At 40.4% G+C, this 15,842-nt stretch overlaps 1 protein-coding gene across 4 annotated transcripts in view; it reads left to right on the forward strand.

Annotated features, from left to right (window-relative positions):
- Positions 1-15,842, forward strand: part of ARHGEF28 (Rho guanine nucleotide exchange factor 28) — a 126,037-nt gene that overhangs the window by 63,614 nt on the left and 46,581 nt on the right. For 3 of the 4 annotated variants that reach the window (XM_042875316.1, XM_042875317.1, XM_042875319.1), the window contains 5 exons: positions 6,966-7,096; positions 8,957-9,258; positions 12,080-12,263; positions 13,538-13,649; positions 15,158-15,238. In XM_042875316.1, coding sequence (XP_042731250.1) covers positions 6,966-7,096; positions 8,957-9,258; positions 12,080-12,263; positions 13,538-13,649; positions 15,158-15,238 — 810 coding nt within the window. The remainder of the gene's footprint in view (positions 1-6,965; positions 7,097-8,956; positions 9,259-12,079; positions 12,264-13,537; positions 13,650-15,157; positions 15,239-15,842) is intronic. The other variant, XM_042875318.1, reaches the window with a different exon arrangement.

The raw sequence follows: 15,842 nt of genomic DNA on the forward strand, positions 1-15,842 counted from the left end.
CTTCATAGGGAAGTCAGTTTTATTTCCCGAGTGCAGAGGAATTTCTATGGTGTGCATGGATTTGTACACAATTTATAAAGGTGCAAAGGGTTGCGTGTTGTGCAGTCTTTGTGTCTTGCATGAGGACTTGTTTTATCTGTAAATGTTGTGGCTGTGCACCCATGGTTATGATTGTTCTTTATTTTACCTTAGCACCTTATTTTACCTTAGTGTTACTATTTTTGTGTACATACCTGTTATATAGCGTGGCATACACATCTTCTGTTCACATGTTCTATGTTATATCTTGGTTCCCACCCCTATTAGTAGCGCACCAACACATGTCTTTTGTGTGCCCAGATGGGTATCCGTGTGGGATTGCTGAAATGAGAAGATGCTCTGGGTGCAGGAGTGTGTGTCAGTGATAAATTCCAGTTTGTGCTTAGAGAGTTGAAATCCCAAGTGCCCATGGAGTGGGACCTGAAGCACCTCTGCAAGGGGATGGCAGGCTTGTGATCTGTCCCCACTTTGCCTTAGGAAGGATGTGTTGGTAGTTTCCTTCCCAGAGTGTGGCATGTTTTCATATGGCTGTGTGGGGCATGGAGCTGTGTCTCCTTTGAGTAGAAAGGAGTTCAGATTTCAGCGAACAAGACATAGAGCTGGCTGGAGGTAGTGTGAGATTCTTCCTCCCCACTCCAAGTCTTGAGGACTTCCTTATATACATGTATTGGGTGTTTCACCTTCACCCCCTAAACCCCCAGAATGGTCTGGAGTTGCTCCTCCTGAGAAATGGGAAATTTGTGCAGACCTCCAGTGGGAAAGTCCTAAGAAGAAAGTTGTGCTTTCCAGTTTTTAGTTTCTCACCCCAACTTCAGGTTTTGTCCTTGCTTGGATACCTTCTGGTTTTTGGGGCAGCTGTGTGGTGCAGCCCCTGCCTTGAACTCCTGGTGCTGGTTGCCCAGCTTGGGTATCTGCCTCCCACATTGCAGGCTCTCTCCCTCCTGCTCAGACTGTGTGTGTAGGCCATGATTAAAGGTTACTTGAGCTCAGCAGAGAATATGAACATGGCTTTCTCTTTAGTGATTGAGATCTAAGCTTTCTTCCGTGCTGAAATACCCTTACAATTATTTGTTACTTAATTTGAAATGGTCGTGAAAGGGATCTCTTCTCCCCTCCCCTCAGATGTATCTGTAAGCCTTTATTTCTCAGAACATAATGACTTGCAGAACATAATGACAGGCTTTAACAACCTCAGAGGTGCAGAAAGTGCCTGTTCCTTATGAATCCATTCCACTGTTCTGAGATTTGGGAGATAATGTGCTGAGTTCTCTCAGGCTGAAATGCGAACTGAAAGTAAACATCTTGTATTTTGAAAAAGTACTTTATGCATTGCTGCGTTACATAAAATGAGACACCAACTTATTTTTGCCTATTTACTCAGTCATTTACTATCAGCTTCGGGGAGGGAGGTTGAAGCTGTGTATCCTATGTTGGATGGGGATGCTTTTTCCCAGTCCAGGTTTAAGTGACAAAGATCAGAGGTAATGATTAATATGTGCCTTTATCCTCTGTGTTTCTTAGTGGCTACATTAGAAGCACATCTTGAACATCTTGGATATAATTTCTAGCATACAGCTCCCTGAGTGTCTCCATGAATTGTATAGGAAACACAATGCCTGAGTTTCCACACCAGAGATTGAGGCATACAAATATTCATTGTGACAACTCTGTGACATTGGCACCTCAAAGTCTTACCTTGCTTTACCCACTGTGTAATGCTATTACATACTTGCTTTATTTTACTCTTAGGAATAGTTGTACTATCTGAATGCATGCTAAGATTCCCAAGCTAGGAATGAGAATTCTTTGTTGAAAATAATCAAATCACATCTGCAGACGTACTTATTGTTTCTATCAGTGCCTAGCTAGGAATTTGTGGACTTTCTTTCCCAAATTCATATGACTACCTCTGGAATGAGAGGAGCATTTCCATAGTCATGTGTGACCCATGCGTTGTCTGCTTTTATTTTCTGACTCCATAGCACTGTTATTTCCAGTTACACATTAACCTGTGTTAGGATTGCTGGGGGTAAATGCGATGAGCTGTCTGAAAACTATTCACAGTATCTAGAGGAGGGAATTCATAATTTCTTTCCTGGCTCTCACCTTGGTCACACTGCTGTACCTCACTTCTTCTTTGCTGTGTGCTCTCTCTGAAAATCTGAGTTTGGATTTTTGTGGGAAAAATCAGTATTATGTTCATGTGGTTTTCCAGAACAGTTCATTTAAGGCTATACATCCTTGCATGCCAATTCAAAGCCTGTTTTAAATTATTGCTGTGGTGATCATGTGTTTTCTAAAATTAATGAATTTTTATGACTTTTTTGCCTGGTAAAATGTACAGCTGAATAACTGATGACAGCTGAATAACTTTGGCTTTCTATGGTGGAGGGATGGATGGAGGGTAGGCAAAGGAAAGGCAGCTGATGTTGTCTATCTGGACTTATGCAGTGCCATTAACATGGTTCCACACCACATCGTTATCTATATTGGAGAGATACGGGTTTGAAGGCTGGGCTATTAGGTGAATTAAGTATTGATTGCATGGGTTATGAGCCAGGTAGTTGTTGTCACTGGCTCTAAGTCCAGGTGGAGGTGGATCACAAATGGCATTCCCCAGGGGTCCACCTTGGGATCAGTGCTCTTCAGCATCTTTAGCAGTGACATAGACAGTGCGATTGAGTGTACTCTCAGCAAGTTTGCTGATGACACCATGCTAAGTGGTGCAGTAGACACAGTGGAAGGAAGAGATGCCATCTAGAGGGACCAGGACAGGCTTAAAAAGTGGCATCATGAAAATATAATGAGGTTCACAACAAGCCAAGTACAAGATTTTGTACTTGGGTCAAGGCAATCCCAGGTATGTGTACAGACTGGGAGAAGAGCTCATTGAGAGGAGCCCTGCTGAGAAGGACCTGAGGGTCCTGATGGACAAAAAAGCTGGACGTGAGCCAGCAGTGTACTCTTGCAGCCCAGAAACCCAACAGTATCCTGGGCTGCATTAAAAAGGAATGGCCAGCAGGGAGAGGGAATTGATTGGCTCCCTCTACTCAGCTCTTGTGAGGCCCCTGGAGTACTGTGTCCAGGCCTGGGTTGCTGGTACAGGAAGCATGTGGGTCCTCTGGAGCAGGTCCAGAGGAGGGCCACAAAGATGGCCAGAGGGTTGGAACACCTCTTTGATGAAAAAAGGCTGAGAGAGTTGGGCTTGTTTAGCTCAGAGGAAATCTCTGGGGAAATCTCATTGCAGCCTTCCAGTACTTGAAGGGCACTGTGCTTGTTGGGTTCTTCAGTAGCCAACGGCGGAGTGAATGCTTTTGTGTCATATGTTTTCCTCACCAATCACTCTGAAGTCCATTACCAAACTCCTTGAAGTGCATTGCCATTCAGAGCTAGAACTCTTTGGGACACATTCACTGTTCAAAGAGATGCCAAAGTCTTATCTGCCTGTCCATTCACTTTACTGGAGTTTACATCTGCAATGAGAGTAACCATACTGAATGGGTAGGGGAGGCTTCTGAGACATTGCCTTTGAAAACAGATTTACTCATAACCTTGCTGGGTATTGATAATGGCACCTAGTGCAATGGGGTACTACTACCTGCTGCCATTTAAATTGGTGGAAGATAGATAGTGGTCTCTGAGAGATTACTGGTGACTCATGCCTGCTCTTTAGGTAGGCTGGAGTTGGTTAGCAGCGTTGCAGGCATTCAGCGTGTGATGTGGGCTTTTGCTACAATTTCATTTATTTATAAACGAAGCTGGTCTTTCCAGTAGAAATAAGTTACTAGCAGAGTCAATGTGTAATTAATAATGCTGTCCCCTGCATTCAACAGAGTTTTGAAATACCTTTCCTGTTACAAAATTACTGTGATGTAGTTGGCTCTTCGTGCATATTTGAAATCAAGGAAGGTGCACGTAAGGAGGTGCAAGGGGATCATACTGTGTCACGGAGCCCAAAGTAGCCCTCTGTCTTTTGTCTTTTCACTTCAAACCCTGTGATTTCACTTTTCAAACCCAAAAGTGATTGTTTGCAGATCTCACCTTTAACAGCAGACTGACTGGTGCATCACCCAAAAAGTATAGGTCATACTACAGCAATAATCCATAAAGAGTATTGACTGGAAGTACTGAAGATAGCGTATTCTGGTTAATATATCATGGTATTTGCAGCAAGCTTCCTGCAGAAAATCTTACTCAGGTTGTTAATCTAGTATAGGAAGTTGTGCAAAATTCGGTGTTAAAAACTGCTATATAAGCACTAGTACAACATGGTAGGGGGTTTTTGTTGCTTCTGGCCCAAGATGTGTAAGTCACAGCATGGTCCATTAGCTGGCTGCAGAGACCCTGGAAGCAAGGACTGTGCATGGAGCAGGAGGCTGTCCCCAGAGGAGCTGCCTGGGGTTTGCACTGTGGCTTTTTAGTCCTGGGCTGATTCAGGGGACACTTCTTCAGCTGAGCACCAAGCTGACTGCGGCCTTTGCTAGCTGTGCCCAGCAGGCTGGTACTGAGGCAGCATTGTCCGGAAAGCAGTGGGTGCTCAGGTTGGATGTAGAGCCTGGCATGCTTTTCTTTAGTGGTTGATAGTTTAAGACCTGCACTCAGAAAACTTTGCTCGTCACAAGAACGCGCTGCCTGCTTTGCTAAATCACATTTCCATTTGATTTTAACTGCTGTAGAAAACAATAGTTTATACTGTTTATAAACATTATATAAGCATTATATAATGCTTTGAGATCTTGGCAGACATAAGGAAATGGTTTGTAACTCTAGCACATCTCAAAATATCAGTCACTAAAATCATGTTTGAAGTCCTGAAGGAGGGAAGAGGAGAAATGAGAAGTATAAGGATGTTTTTAATGGTATCAGATCCCATAAGGCTTGCCAATACTAGAAACCAAATAATTCATAGTAGGCCATTTTTAAATGGGAATTTCTGGTTTTCTATAAATATGGAGCTTACTGTTCTTGGGCTTTATGAGATAGGATCTTAAAATTAAAGAAAAGCTATGGTACAGAATTGCGGTTTTGGCAGCAGTCTGAGCTTTTTTTTTTTTTTAAGGGATAAATATACCAGGTCTTGGCAAATGTAGTTTCTAATCTTCTACTTTCCACCTTTGCAGAAAATAAATTGTACTTGATGCAGACTAAGAAGGAATTGCTGCATAATTTTCAATAGCAGTCAAACTGGAATTAAGTTTTTTGAGTTTTGATTTTTGGTTATTGCACAGAGTATGACAATTATTTTTTATCGCATTATTCTTATGCTAATCTCAGTTCACTTCCAAGGGAAATACTTGACTTACAGCATCTTAACATAAAAAAAGTTAAATTATTAAAACTTAAACTATTTTTTAGCGGTGTGTTTTCACAAAATTAGACTTGTATTGATTTCCCTTTGTGAAGCTTTGCTCCTTCTAGAATCAGAAAATGTTAGGAGGCCTTTGCTACCAGTTCAAGTGCTAGATTAGCGTATGCTCTTCATAATCAGAAGCAGTGTGAAGAGAAACATGCCCACAGGACAGACTGATGGTGTCTGTGGCACTTAGTTAGGTTTGCTGCTGCTCAGAGCCATGAAACAGAGTCAGCTCATGCAGCTTTCTGTAATATCTGCAGTCAGGAGCACACTACTGAAAACTAAATCCTGAATGTCTGTTAATCACAAAATCACAGAATTGCAGGTGATTGAAGGGAACTCCAAACCCCTGCTGCTGTTAAAAGTGATGTCTTAACATTTCAGCATCATGTTCAGAGATCAAATCTTGGTTGGTGGCTGTCATTCTGCAAAGGCATTATTGATACCATTTTATTTTTATTCTTCTTACAATTTTATTGCTTTTTTTTTTTTTTTTTTGCTTTTTGTTTTAGAAATCATTATGTACATTACTGATTTAGGAGTAGTATTTTATTTTACTGCTTCCAGTAAGCAGAATGCCTTAGGAAAGTCATTACTTGACTGCAGATTACCGGTGTTCTGTTCATCATATCAGAAATTAGATAATTAGTATGTTAGCCAGTCTCATTCCAACCCATAAATCTTGTTCTGTTTACTGTAGTTAAAATTCTGCAGCCACAGACCTGTACAAAGTTCTAGCTTAGTCGGAAAATAGAAGGTTTTACTTGCCAAGTTACAGGAACACTTATTTTTAATTGATCATTTAATCATTCTATGGTAACTTTTATGATTTTTTTTTCCAACTATTGGATTCTAGGAACATTTACCAAATGTTAAGCAATTAAGAAACTGCACATTTTTGAGAGGCCTGTCATTTTCTTGGCTGGATTATATTTCTTCCTAGTAGTTTATGTGGTGCTGTGTTTTGAATATGGAATGAGAACATGTTGATCACAAAGTGATATTTTAGTTGAGGCTGAACAGTGATTGCAGGGAATCAAGGATTCCCTTTTCAGCTTCTCACAGTGCTCTGCCAACAAGCACAAGGAGATGCGAGGTGTTGGAACCTGGACTTCTGACCCAAACTGACCACAGGGATCATGCTGACCATGTGGCATCACACTCAACAATAAAACTGCTTGGGGGGGCAGCTTCTGTTTAGAGACTGGCTGTGCTTCATTCATCAGATGCTGAGCAATTGTGTTGTGCATTACTTGTTATGTACATTCCATTAGTATTATTATGTTCCTTTTTTATCCTACTAAACTGTCTGTTATCTCATCCTTTGATATTTTTTTTTTCCTCCTTATTGATTTTCCTTCCTATCCCAGTGAGGTGATGGGGTGTGAGTAAATGACTGAGTGGTGCTGATCTGCCTGTCAGGTTAAACCACAACAAACGATGAAGATATTTCTCAAATTTTAAGATTTTGTGATTAATAGTTAAACTTTTACATTTTTTATGACAATATATAAATAAAAGAAGAAAATGGTTTGAGAAATAATTACCTTTTTCCACGTTTTCTTTTTTTCAGCACAGAGACATTCTACCCTTGATGTTTTTAAGAAGCTGAAAACTCCACCTACTTTCTTTGCTGCAGCTAGGCTTTCTACTATGCTGAATGGAAGTGATGAAGTCTATGCAAACTGCATGCTAGTAGACCAAGTAAGTTTATGTTTGGAATTAAAGGTAAAGGTGAAAAGGTGAAGTCAGCGTCCTTTGGTTGATAAGGAACATTGTGCCTCTGGTGCTCCTGACTGAGGGTTTGTGCTTCTCATTCATCAGCAGCACTGGAGATTGTGTCCAGACCAATTTGTGTTGTAGATCATCATATTGCACCTGAAATCCATCTCTGTGATCACATTTAAGTATCATAACTTGGGGAAGAGGAACTAGTCCAACCTTAGTCATTGTGTACAGTTAAAAAGCTGCAACATTTTGATGGCATGCAGCTGTGGCTTTCATGATGGTTGAACTGATGTATTTGTTTGTTATGTTCTGTGGACTCTCTCTGGTTAAAATCTTGAATGTAGGAATAAGAAATGATAAGGTTGAAATATTAGAAGAAAGCTTTATCTCCTGAAACAGAAGTACTGCATACACTGAAGGTCCAGGTCTTTGTTACAGCTGAGACAGAAGTTTCAGCTGGAGGACTGCATATTCAAAATACACTTAGCATTACTGAGAGTTTCACAAAATAATGACCTAGCAGTGAGCAGACAGCAAGGTCTGTTCATGCATATGCACGACCCCTAGTTTTAGCAATATCCTGCCGTAAGGAGAGAGCAGCAGAAGTGCAAGTATTATCTGACTGTATTGCTTTGAGACTTTCAGCTTGGTTTATTGCCCTCTGTTAGCTCAATGCATAGCCATATTCAACCTCATTAAATTGCTGTTTGGAGTGATATTCCCTTTGAGTGCTGCTCATCTAGAGCTGCTGCTCTTGTCTCCAGCTGCCATAGGGAATCCCTCTGCTGTGAAGTGGGAACAGTGCCCAAAGGGAATAACTTTGAAGGGAGGAGCAGCTGCATGAACCCCAGGAGAAGAAATTTACTTTCACACATCTCATTTGTGCAGCACCACAGAAATACCTGAGTAGAAATATGGACTGCTGTAAAAATGTCAGCAGTTCTTTCTGTATTTTATGATGAGAAACATAGTTATGATCAGGATGAAAACACGTCTCAAGTGGAGCTGGAGAAGAGGAAGGCAGCAGTCTGAAAATCCAGGGCTTCCTTCACTCCTTTCTTTTTGCTTGCGTATCCAGGTGCTTTTTGAAGGTCATTTTCACTGGCTGAGTGACAAATCATTATTATTCAGCATCTGACTAGACAGTAGTAGTGTCTAAAAGACTGACGCTGATTCCATAGAGTTGATAGGAGATTTCAACCTATATTTAATAAAAAGTTAGTAATTTCTAACCAGAGTTTAAATCCCAATCCTTGTACCTGAGTAAACATGATTCCTAAGTGCATTCCTTAGTTTTTGTGCAAGCAGAAGGATGCTTCATGCTTGCAACTGCTAATGACAAAAAAGAAAGATTACTTTCCCTTCGTTCCATGGACAGCCTCTGCTCCAGGTTGTAACATTTATCACAAAGCTTGGAGGGCCAGTGCTGGGAAAAAAAAAAAAAAAAAGCCGTAATGTGTAGGCTGAGTTTTCCAATTAAATCACACAATCTTCCCCATACTAATGTGTTATAAATATTTTTTGCTTGACCTGAAGATTTTTTTTTAAATACAAACTATAAATTTGGTTTGATATATTTAACCAAGTCACAGATATGAGAGAGAATTCAATTAGACTTGCAAATATTAATTTGTTACTGCTGCTATTAAGGAAAAGGTAATGCAAGGTCTAATAATTCTTAAGCCATATAACTTGTTTTCAGTTCACATGCTGTGAAAAGTAATAGATAAAAAGACAAATCATATAATCATGAGTAATGTTCAAATAATATGTTCCTTGCTCTTTGATGATGCATCTTGTTACTGTGTTTTACCAGCATTTGCTTTTTCTCTGCAGGCTGAAGATTTAAAAATGAACTACATTCATGGAGATAGCATTAGCAGTGAAATGTGTCTGAATCCCACCAGCTCAGCTGCAGTAGCAAAGAGCTCTTCATCTCATTCCCTTGAGGAGAATGACCAGTGTAGATGTGATCCAAATGAAGGAAATCGGATGTCAGTGAAAAATGAAGGAAATGCAGGCTTAAGACCTACTGTTTCGCCTTCTGATCTGCATGAAGCAGATTCTTACCTTCCATTCAAGACAAATGAGTTTATTAAGGAGCAGAGCCAACTTCATGCTGTTATGAAAAAGAAAAGGTATGGAACTGACCTGATATTACAGCCAGAGTTAGAGTTATTTCTGATAACCTTTTGTTTCAAAGGGTGAAGCAGAATCTGAGATAATAAATACTTTTATCAAAGTAAAATTACTGTTTTCAACCACAGATATTTGACTTAATGATCTGTTTTTGTATGGTAGCTACAGTTCTTTTTTTTTAAAAAAGGGAACGCTTAAGTAAATTAATTTTAATGCAAATGTATACTTTCTTTTTTAATCTTTTTTTTTCTATGCATGTATTCTTCAAAAAACAAAAATCAGCTCTTTACTGTAAGAACTTCCATTGTGCCGTTTTTGCCAGAAATTGCAATTTCACCCCCACTTTTCTGCACTTATATTCACCGTTAAGGAAATGTTTCAAAATCTGTCTAATTCTGTGGATATATTTTCTTTCTTAGCACTGATTGCATATACTTTTTTTTTTTTCTCAGAAGATAGAATACACAGTACAGCTCCTGTCTCCAGCAGGCTCAGACTTTTTTTATGCTCTTCTGCGTTTAAAAACTAAACTATATAAAACTCTGAGGCAGATTTCTGAGGGCACTGCCTTAGATGGCTTTAGATTATGGTAGGAACTAAATGTCTTTAGGAAGGCAGAGAGGATCTTGAAGGAGAAATTGTTATTTTTGTTGTTAACAAGTAGTTAATTCCCTAGGGAAAAGAAAAAGAAAGGGGGGAAAGAAAATGACAACAACAGTAAACAAGCTTTATGGCTTCTTCTGAATAGAAGAGACCTGAAATCCGTTTCTTCTTGCACAGAAGAAATTGGGAACTGTCTCCTATTGTCCAGGAGCGTTTGGGCTAACTGGAATTAGAGCACTACATTTACATAAAAGCACTTGTAAAGGAAGCAGTAATGTCTGTTCATCATTGTTGATTAAAGTAATCAAAAGCATTTCCTATATCAAAACTTTGCTTTCCTTAAGTAACTGTAAAGTCCTACCAGGAGGAATGTTTTTCCACAGATAACACAACACATATTAGGCTAAAAGTGCTTCTTTCCCACCAGCTCTTTTCTTTTAACTAGCTATGATGGTAATGCGTAGAATACCATAAATGACCTTCTTCTGCCTCTCTGAAATAAACACTTTTTATTCTGTACTTTTAAAATATTTTCAACTTTTTAAGGTCTATATAAGCTGTATGAGCTTATTTGAATTTTCAGAGAGATTTGATTTACCTTTATAAATCAACTGTAAGTGATCAAGTATTACACATAAAATGAGAATATTAGTATCTATTTTCAGTGTCTACTTCCTCGAGGTGTCTGAGGTAATGTGGCAGGCTAGCAGATCTTTCAAACATCTTTTTATGTCAGAAATTGTATTAGTAGATTTGTCTTTAACAAAGTGAATTGTAGTGGTGTGGGAAGGAATTGTGCTAATATTCCTGGTAGAAACTCTGGCTATTTACAAATACTGCACATTATTTAAAGTTTTATGTTGCAAGGCTGGAATGTTATTGCAGGGAGTCAACCAGTCATTTAGTTCGTACAGACCATGAACTCACGTACACATTCACTGAGACTCATAGGATTTGTCACAGTCTGATGCCGCTGGAAAGCGTTATGGTCCTGTTCTCTACCAGAACCTCTGCCACTCAGTAAATCTCTAGATATCTGATGTGTTGATCCCTGATGCTAGGGATTTTTTCAGCCCATTTATAAAATCACAGAATGGTTGGTGTTAGAAGGAACCTTAAAGATAATCTTTTTCAGCTGCCATGGACAGAGACATTGCCCACTAGCTCAGGTTGATCGAAGTCCCATTTGCCTGGCCTTGAACACATGCAGGGATGGAGCATCCCCAGCTTCTCTGGGCAGTCTGTTTCAATGTCTCATCACCTGTATATATCTATGTGTTTTTATGTTTTTAAAAGTATAGGTCTTGAAATTAACCTCATAAACTATTTCATATTCTCCTTCATACATTTTAACTTCCTCTTCCATCCTCCATCTGTTCACAGCTGTAGAAGACTCCTGTTAATTGCCACATCATATATTTTAAATAAACACACATGCATGCACATATAATGAGAAAAGCCACGTGTGTGTACTTATCTTTCTATTAAATATGAATTAGTTGTCTGAGTTCTCTGTGTTGTGTATGTAGAGAGGTGGGTACTTGTGTGAAACAAAACACTCGCCTTTAAGAGTGATGCCTGCCATGGGTCTGAACATTATCCCAGAGGTGGCTGACTGTGATGGGGTCCTACAGGGGGTCAGCAATGTAAACATCTGCACTGCAGATCTACAGGGTCAGGACAGGTGAGTCCTGTGCAGGGTGATGGAGTACCATGTCCCCCAGAAGTCTGTCTTGGGACCAGTGCTCTTTAACATCTTTATCAATGACATTGATGATGGAATTGAGTGCACCCTCAGCAAGTTTGCTGATGACACCAAGCTGAGTGGTGCGCTTGACATAATGGAAGGAAAGGATGCCATTCAGAGGGACTGAAAGGCAGGCTTGAAAGATGGGCCCAGGTGAACCTAATGAGGTTCAACATAACAAAGTGCCAGGTTTTGCACTTGGGCCGGAGGAATCCAAGGCATTATACAGACTGGAAGGAGCAGTCCTTGAGAGCAGCCTTGCAGAGAAGGACCTGGGAATCCTGATGGATGAAAAGCTGTGATTCATGACCAGGTGACTGGAAACGTGAGAGGGCACTCAGAGCATGACTTGACACTGTGGTGGTAGCTTGGGTTGTCACTTATTAGCAGGGCATACGGAGGTATTGCATGTTGCACTGAGACTGATTCCTAGAGCATATATTAATTAAATACTGTGTTGTCTGCTTCAGTTCAAGTCTTGATGACCTTGAAGTAAACAGCAGAAGTGAAAGTGTTTCGGACAGATCCAATATACCCTACCCTCTTCTTGAACATCCGGAGGTGAAGGCTTGTAGCAGAGATGGATTAGACCCTTGTGAGATGAGCATCAGCCGGACAGAATCACTACGCTTATCTGTCAGTCCACAGCCCAAGGTATTCAGTGTTGTTTTGGTTTGGGTTGTCTTGCTGTTATGTCAGTCACTGAAAATATATGAGGAAGTATCTGCATCTTAAAGGGAAAAATCATTTCCCAGGTGAAAGTCACAGGTGCTAGTCTGTTTAGGGAGCAGCATGGGTGGGGGTGTTCCTGGTTGTTGGCAGGCTTGACAGCAGCCCATGGAATGGACCACCGGAGAGTTGCTTCAGCTTTGGAAAAAAACATCATTTATTGGAAGTGTTTCAGAGGAAATAGATCAGGTTTAGTGAATCAGCATTTTCTAATAAAAACAGTTAGAAAATATTTAACCAGCTGCAGTAATGTGAAAGGCAACAGGATAAAACCGATCTGCTGCTGCTTGTTTTAAAGCAGTTGCCAGACGCCAGGAGAATCAGCTGAGTTTTGTGCAATGAACAGTGCAAATCTCTCCTTCTGATTATAATTTCCAAAATATTCTGGCTGCTTTGTTTTCTTTAGACCCTGATGCCATTTCTGGGAACTTCAGACGTGCATGCACAGTTATTTTATATTCAGAGGGATTTTTTATATTTTATTAGACAAGCATCTTACCAAAGTTTAGTTTTATCTGAACTTCAGCAAATAATTACATTAAGGAAGAAAAAAGTCCTGCTCAAACAGTTGATTTTGTTAGGGCTACTTTCAAAGGCAGTAAGCAGTTTAGGAGTAGCCTCTTGAAATTTAAATGATGTATTGAAAAATCATGGCGAGTTCCTTTCAAGCTATATCACTGACATAATTAGGAATCAGAATGTATTTTCAAGTACAGTCCAAAAAAAAGCAGCAGGAAGAGAGAGAGAGAAGATAACTGTTTTCTTATCACTAATTGCCCTGATAAGGTGTTAGCCTGTTTGAAATGTTCTTGTAGTATTAAAGCACAAAGAATTAATGACCTCCATAGTAAGAGGACATAATTTTGTCATCAGATATAATGGTGCACAAAACTAGCTGAATGCTTCTTGCCATGAAATTGGAGGAAAATGTAAGCTTTTTCTTAGTCTGACCTAAAAGCAAAAATTATTTCATGAAATATGCTAAAATTTTTCATGACAAAATTATGACAGGCTGTGTAAGAATTCAAGTGAAGTACTCGGTAATTGTACTTAAATTTAAAGCTTTACTAAAAGCAAGTTATGTATGAAATCAGCTGTCTCTTCCAGAAATTCTGCCACTTCTATTTGTGTTTATTTTGGTTCTACTGGTGAAGAATTTCAAATCAATACAGGTTCTTACCTGCTGCAATTTCTTGCAGGAGTGCTCACCCTCTGGAATTCGGTCACGCTCGTATTCCTGTTCCTCCCCCAAAGATTCATTGGGAAGACCTCGCATTCCTCAGGACTTCACAGTTGGTGATTCAGGTGAAGGTCAGTGCCAGCTCTACTCTGTGTTTGAATACGTGCAGCCCCATCTCATGTTTATGTGCTTCAACCCAGTGCTGACCTCTTTACTGAGGCCTACCCTCCTTCTGGTAGTTGCATGCCCAAAGTCTGTGAAAGTGCAGATCACAGAGTCACAGAATAGTAGAATCACAGAATCACAAGAATCACCAAGGTTGGAAAAGACCTTCAAGATCATCCAGTCCAACCATCCACCGGTGCCTGTGGAAGAGTGGGTTAGTTGCCCTTAGGTACCCCTACCATATTCCATTGCTCTTCTGCCATGTCCTGCTTCATCACACCACCCATAGAAGCTAATCCTTGGGAGGACGTAAGATTTGTGACAATGAGAGTGCTTAGTCATAAAAAGTAATGCAGACGGGAGTAATAATCTTCTTTTCCAAAGAGCCTTACCCTTACCTGCTGTGTGCCCTGTGGAAACTGCAAGGATGCTAAGGACGGGCAGAAATTCCTTGGGGGAATGGGTAGTCCCAGCTTCGCTTAGACCCTGAAGAATGTCTAAAAGTGGTGGACGTGCTGTGGACTCAGTCCACTTCCGATCACTTCACTTCCTATGTTGTAGAAAACGAATTTCTTTTACTGTAATTTCTCCTGTATTGTTTCTAACATGTTGTATTTTAAGATACATAGTAAAACTTCAGAACTTCAGATTGTCTTGTGAGGAGGATTATCTACTGCAGCATGTAGCTGCATTGTATTTTGCCACTTCACCTATGTGTTTGCAATCGTTTGTATCCAGCTGGTTAGTGAGAAGTCTCTGTAAAAGCAGAGAAGTAAACAAGGAGAATATGTCATGGAAATATGAGATGACTGATAAGCAAAACTCTGCAACATGTGTGCTTGGACTTAAAACCAAGTTCTTTTGACCTCCTTCCCAAAGGGACTCTTGGTGTCATAGACCATTAAATTTCATTCTGACATCGTTACCTGCTCCAACCTGATTCAGGCTTGAGTTCGTGTCCCTTTCATTCTTTACTCTTTTCCCCCTAAGTCAATCTGTGCTGGGCATTCCCCTGTATTGTGTAAACCTCCTTGCCGTGCTTTTGAAACAGTCCTCTGTGCAGCACAACAGGCATGTGCTGCACCACCAGCTGCTGGCAGTGAGGGACACAAATGCCTAAAACTCTCCCTGACCTCTGCAGGCTGTAGCAGAGCTGTGTCTGGATTCCTTCAGGCATCTGCTTTCTAGAAACCTGCCCCATCCCTCTGCCCAGCTGCCAGTGCTGGGGGCGTCTTGCTTAGGGCTCAGCTGGGAAAGCACAGAAAAACCCTGCACTGTAGTGAGGTAAACACCAAAGCACAGTGGCAGAAGACTGATCTTTCTCAAAATGAGTACAAGGAAAAAGTGGGAAGCCATGGGAAACCGTCTGTTTTTGATGGAAACTTTTCAATACACTGAGCTTGAGAGCAACTACTTGCTTTTATTTAAGATATCAGCAGGCTGTAACAGTAAAGGATTTGTCCCTGCTCTGTAGATGGTGTTCCCATGAACAGTGGCCGGTCCCTCCTTCAGGCTCTCTCACTCTCTAAGTCAGTGTCCCTGCTCCACCCCTGTAGTAAGTACCAAGATGACAACCCTGTGGCGCTGTTATGCATGAGTCTGTCTTCATCTCCCTCAGGCATGTGGCCTTTGTGTTTTCAGAAAGCATCCTGTTGCACAGGTTTTGTTTGGCAGCTTAGTGAAATGCTGTTCTGGTCTCATGGCTTCTTTGATAAGTGTTCCAGCTCTAACTAACATGAAGTGTATGTCTGCCTGAAGACAAACTGACTTTGTGCAGTGCGTTCACGTTTGTGTCTAACTTTAAACATGGCGCAGTCTAACGCTTCAAGTTAGATTTGGCAGTACCTTTGTAATACTTCCAAGCAGTCTCTGCAAAAGTAAATGACTTCCAGAATGGAAATAGTAGAGGGGGCTCTAATTTTTCAAAGCAACCCAGAATACTGATCTATCTCCATCTATTACCTACTTATGGCTTTTTAGACATTTTGTTGAAAAGTGTCTTCATGAGATCTCGTCAGTCTTTCCAGGATGTAAACTTGTAATATATCACCCAGTTTTTGCAGAACATAGGCTAGTAATATTCTTCTGTATAAAAGGGGATTTTAAAAAATGGTTCTAGATAAAGCTGCATTTGTGAATGTTAGAAGAATATAATTAAG

This window comes from Lagopus leucura, unplaced genomic scaffold (genome assembly GCF_019238085.1).
Source record: "Lagopus leucura isolate 7727_CA_CO unplaced genomic scaffold, USGS_WTPT01 Super-Scaffold_100014, whole genome shotgun sequence".
NCBI classification, from domain to species: Eukaryota; Metazoa; Chordata; class Aves; order Galliformes; family Phasianidae; genus Lagopus; species Lagopus leucura.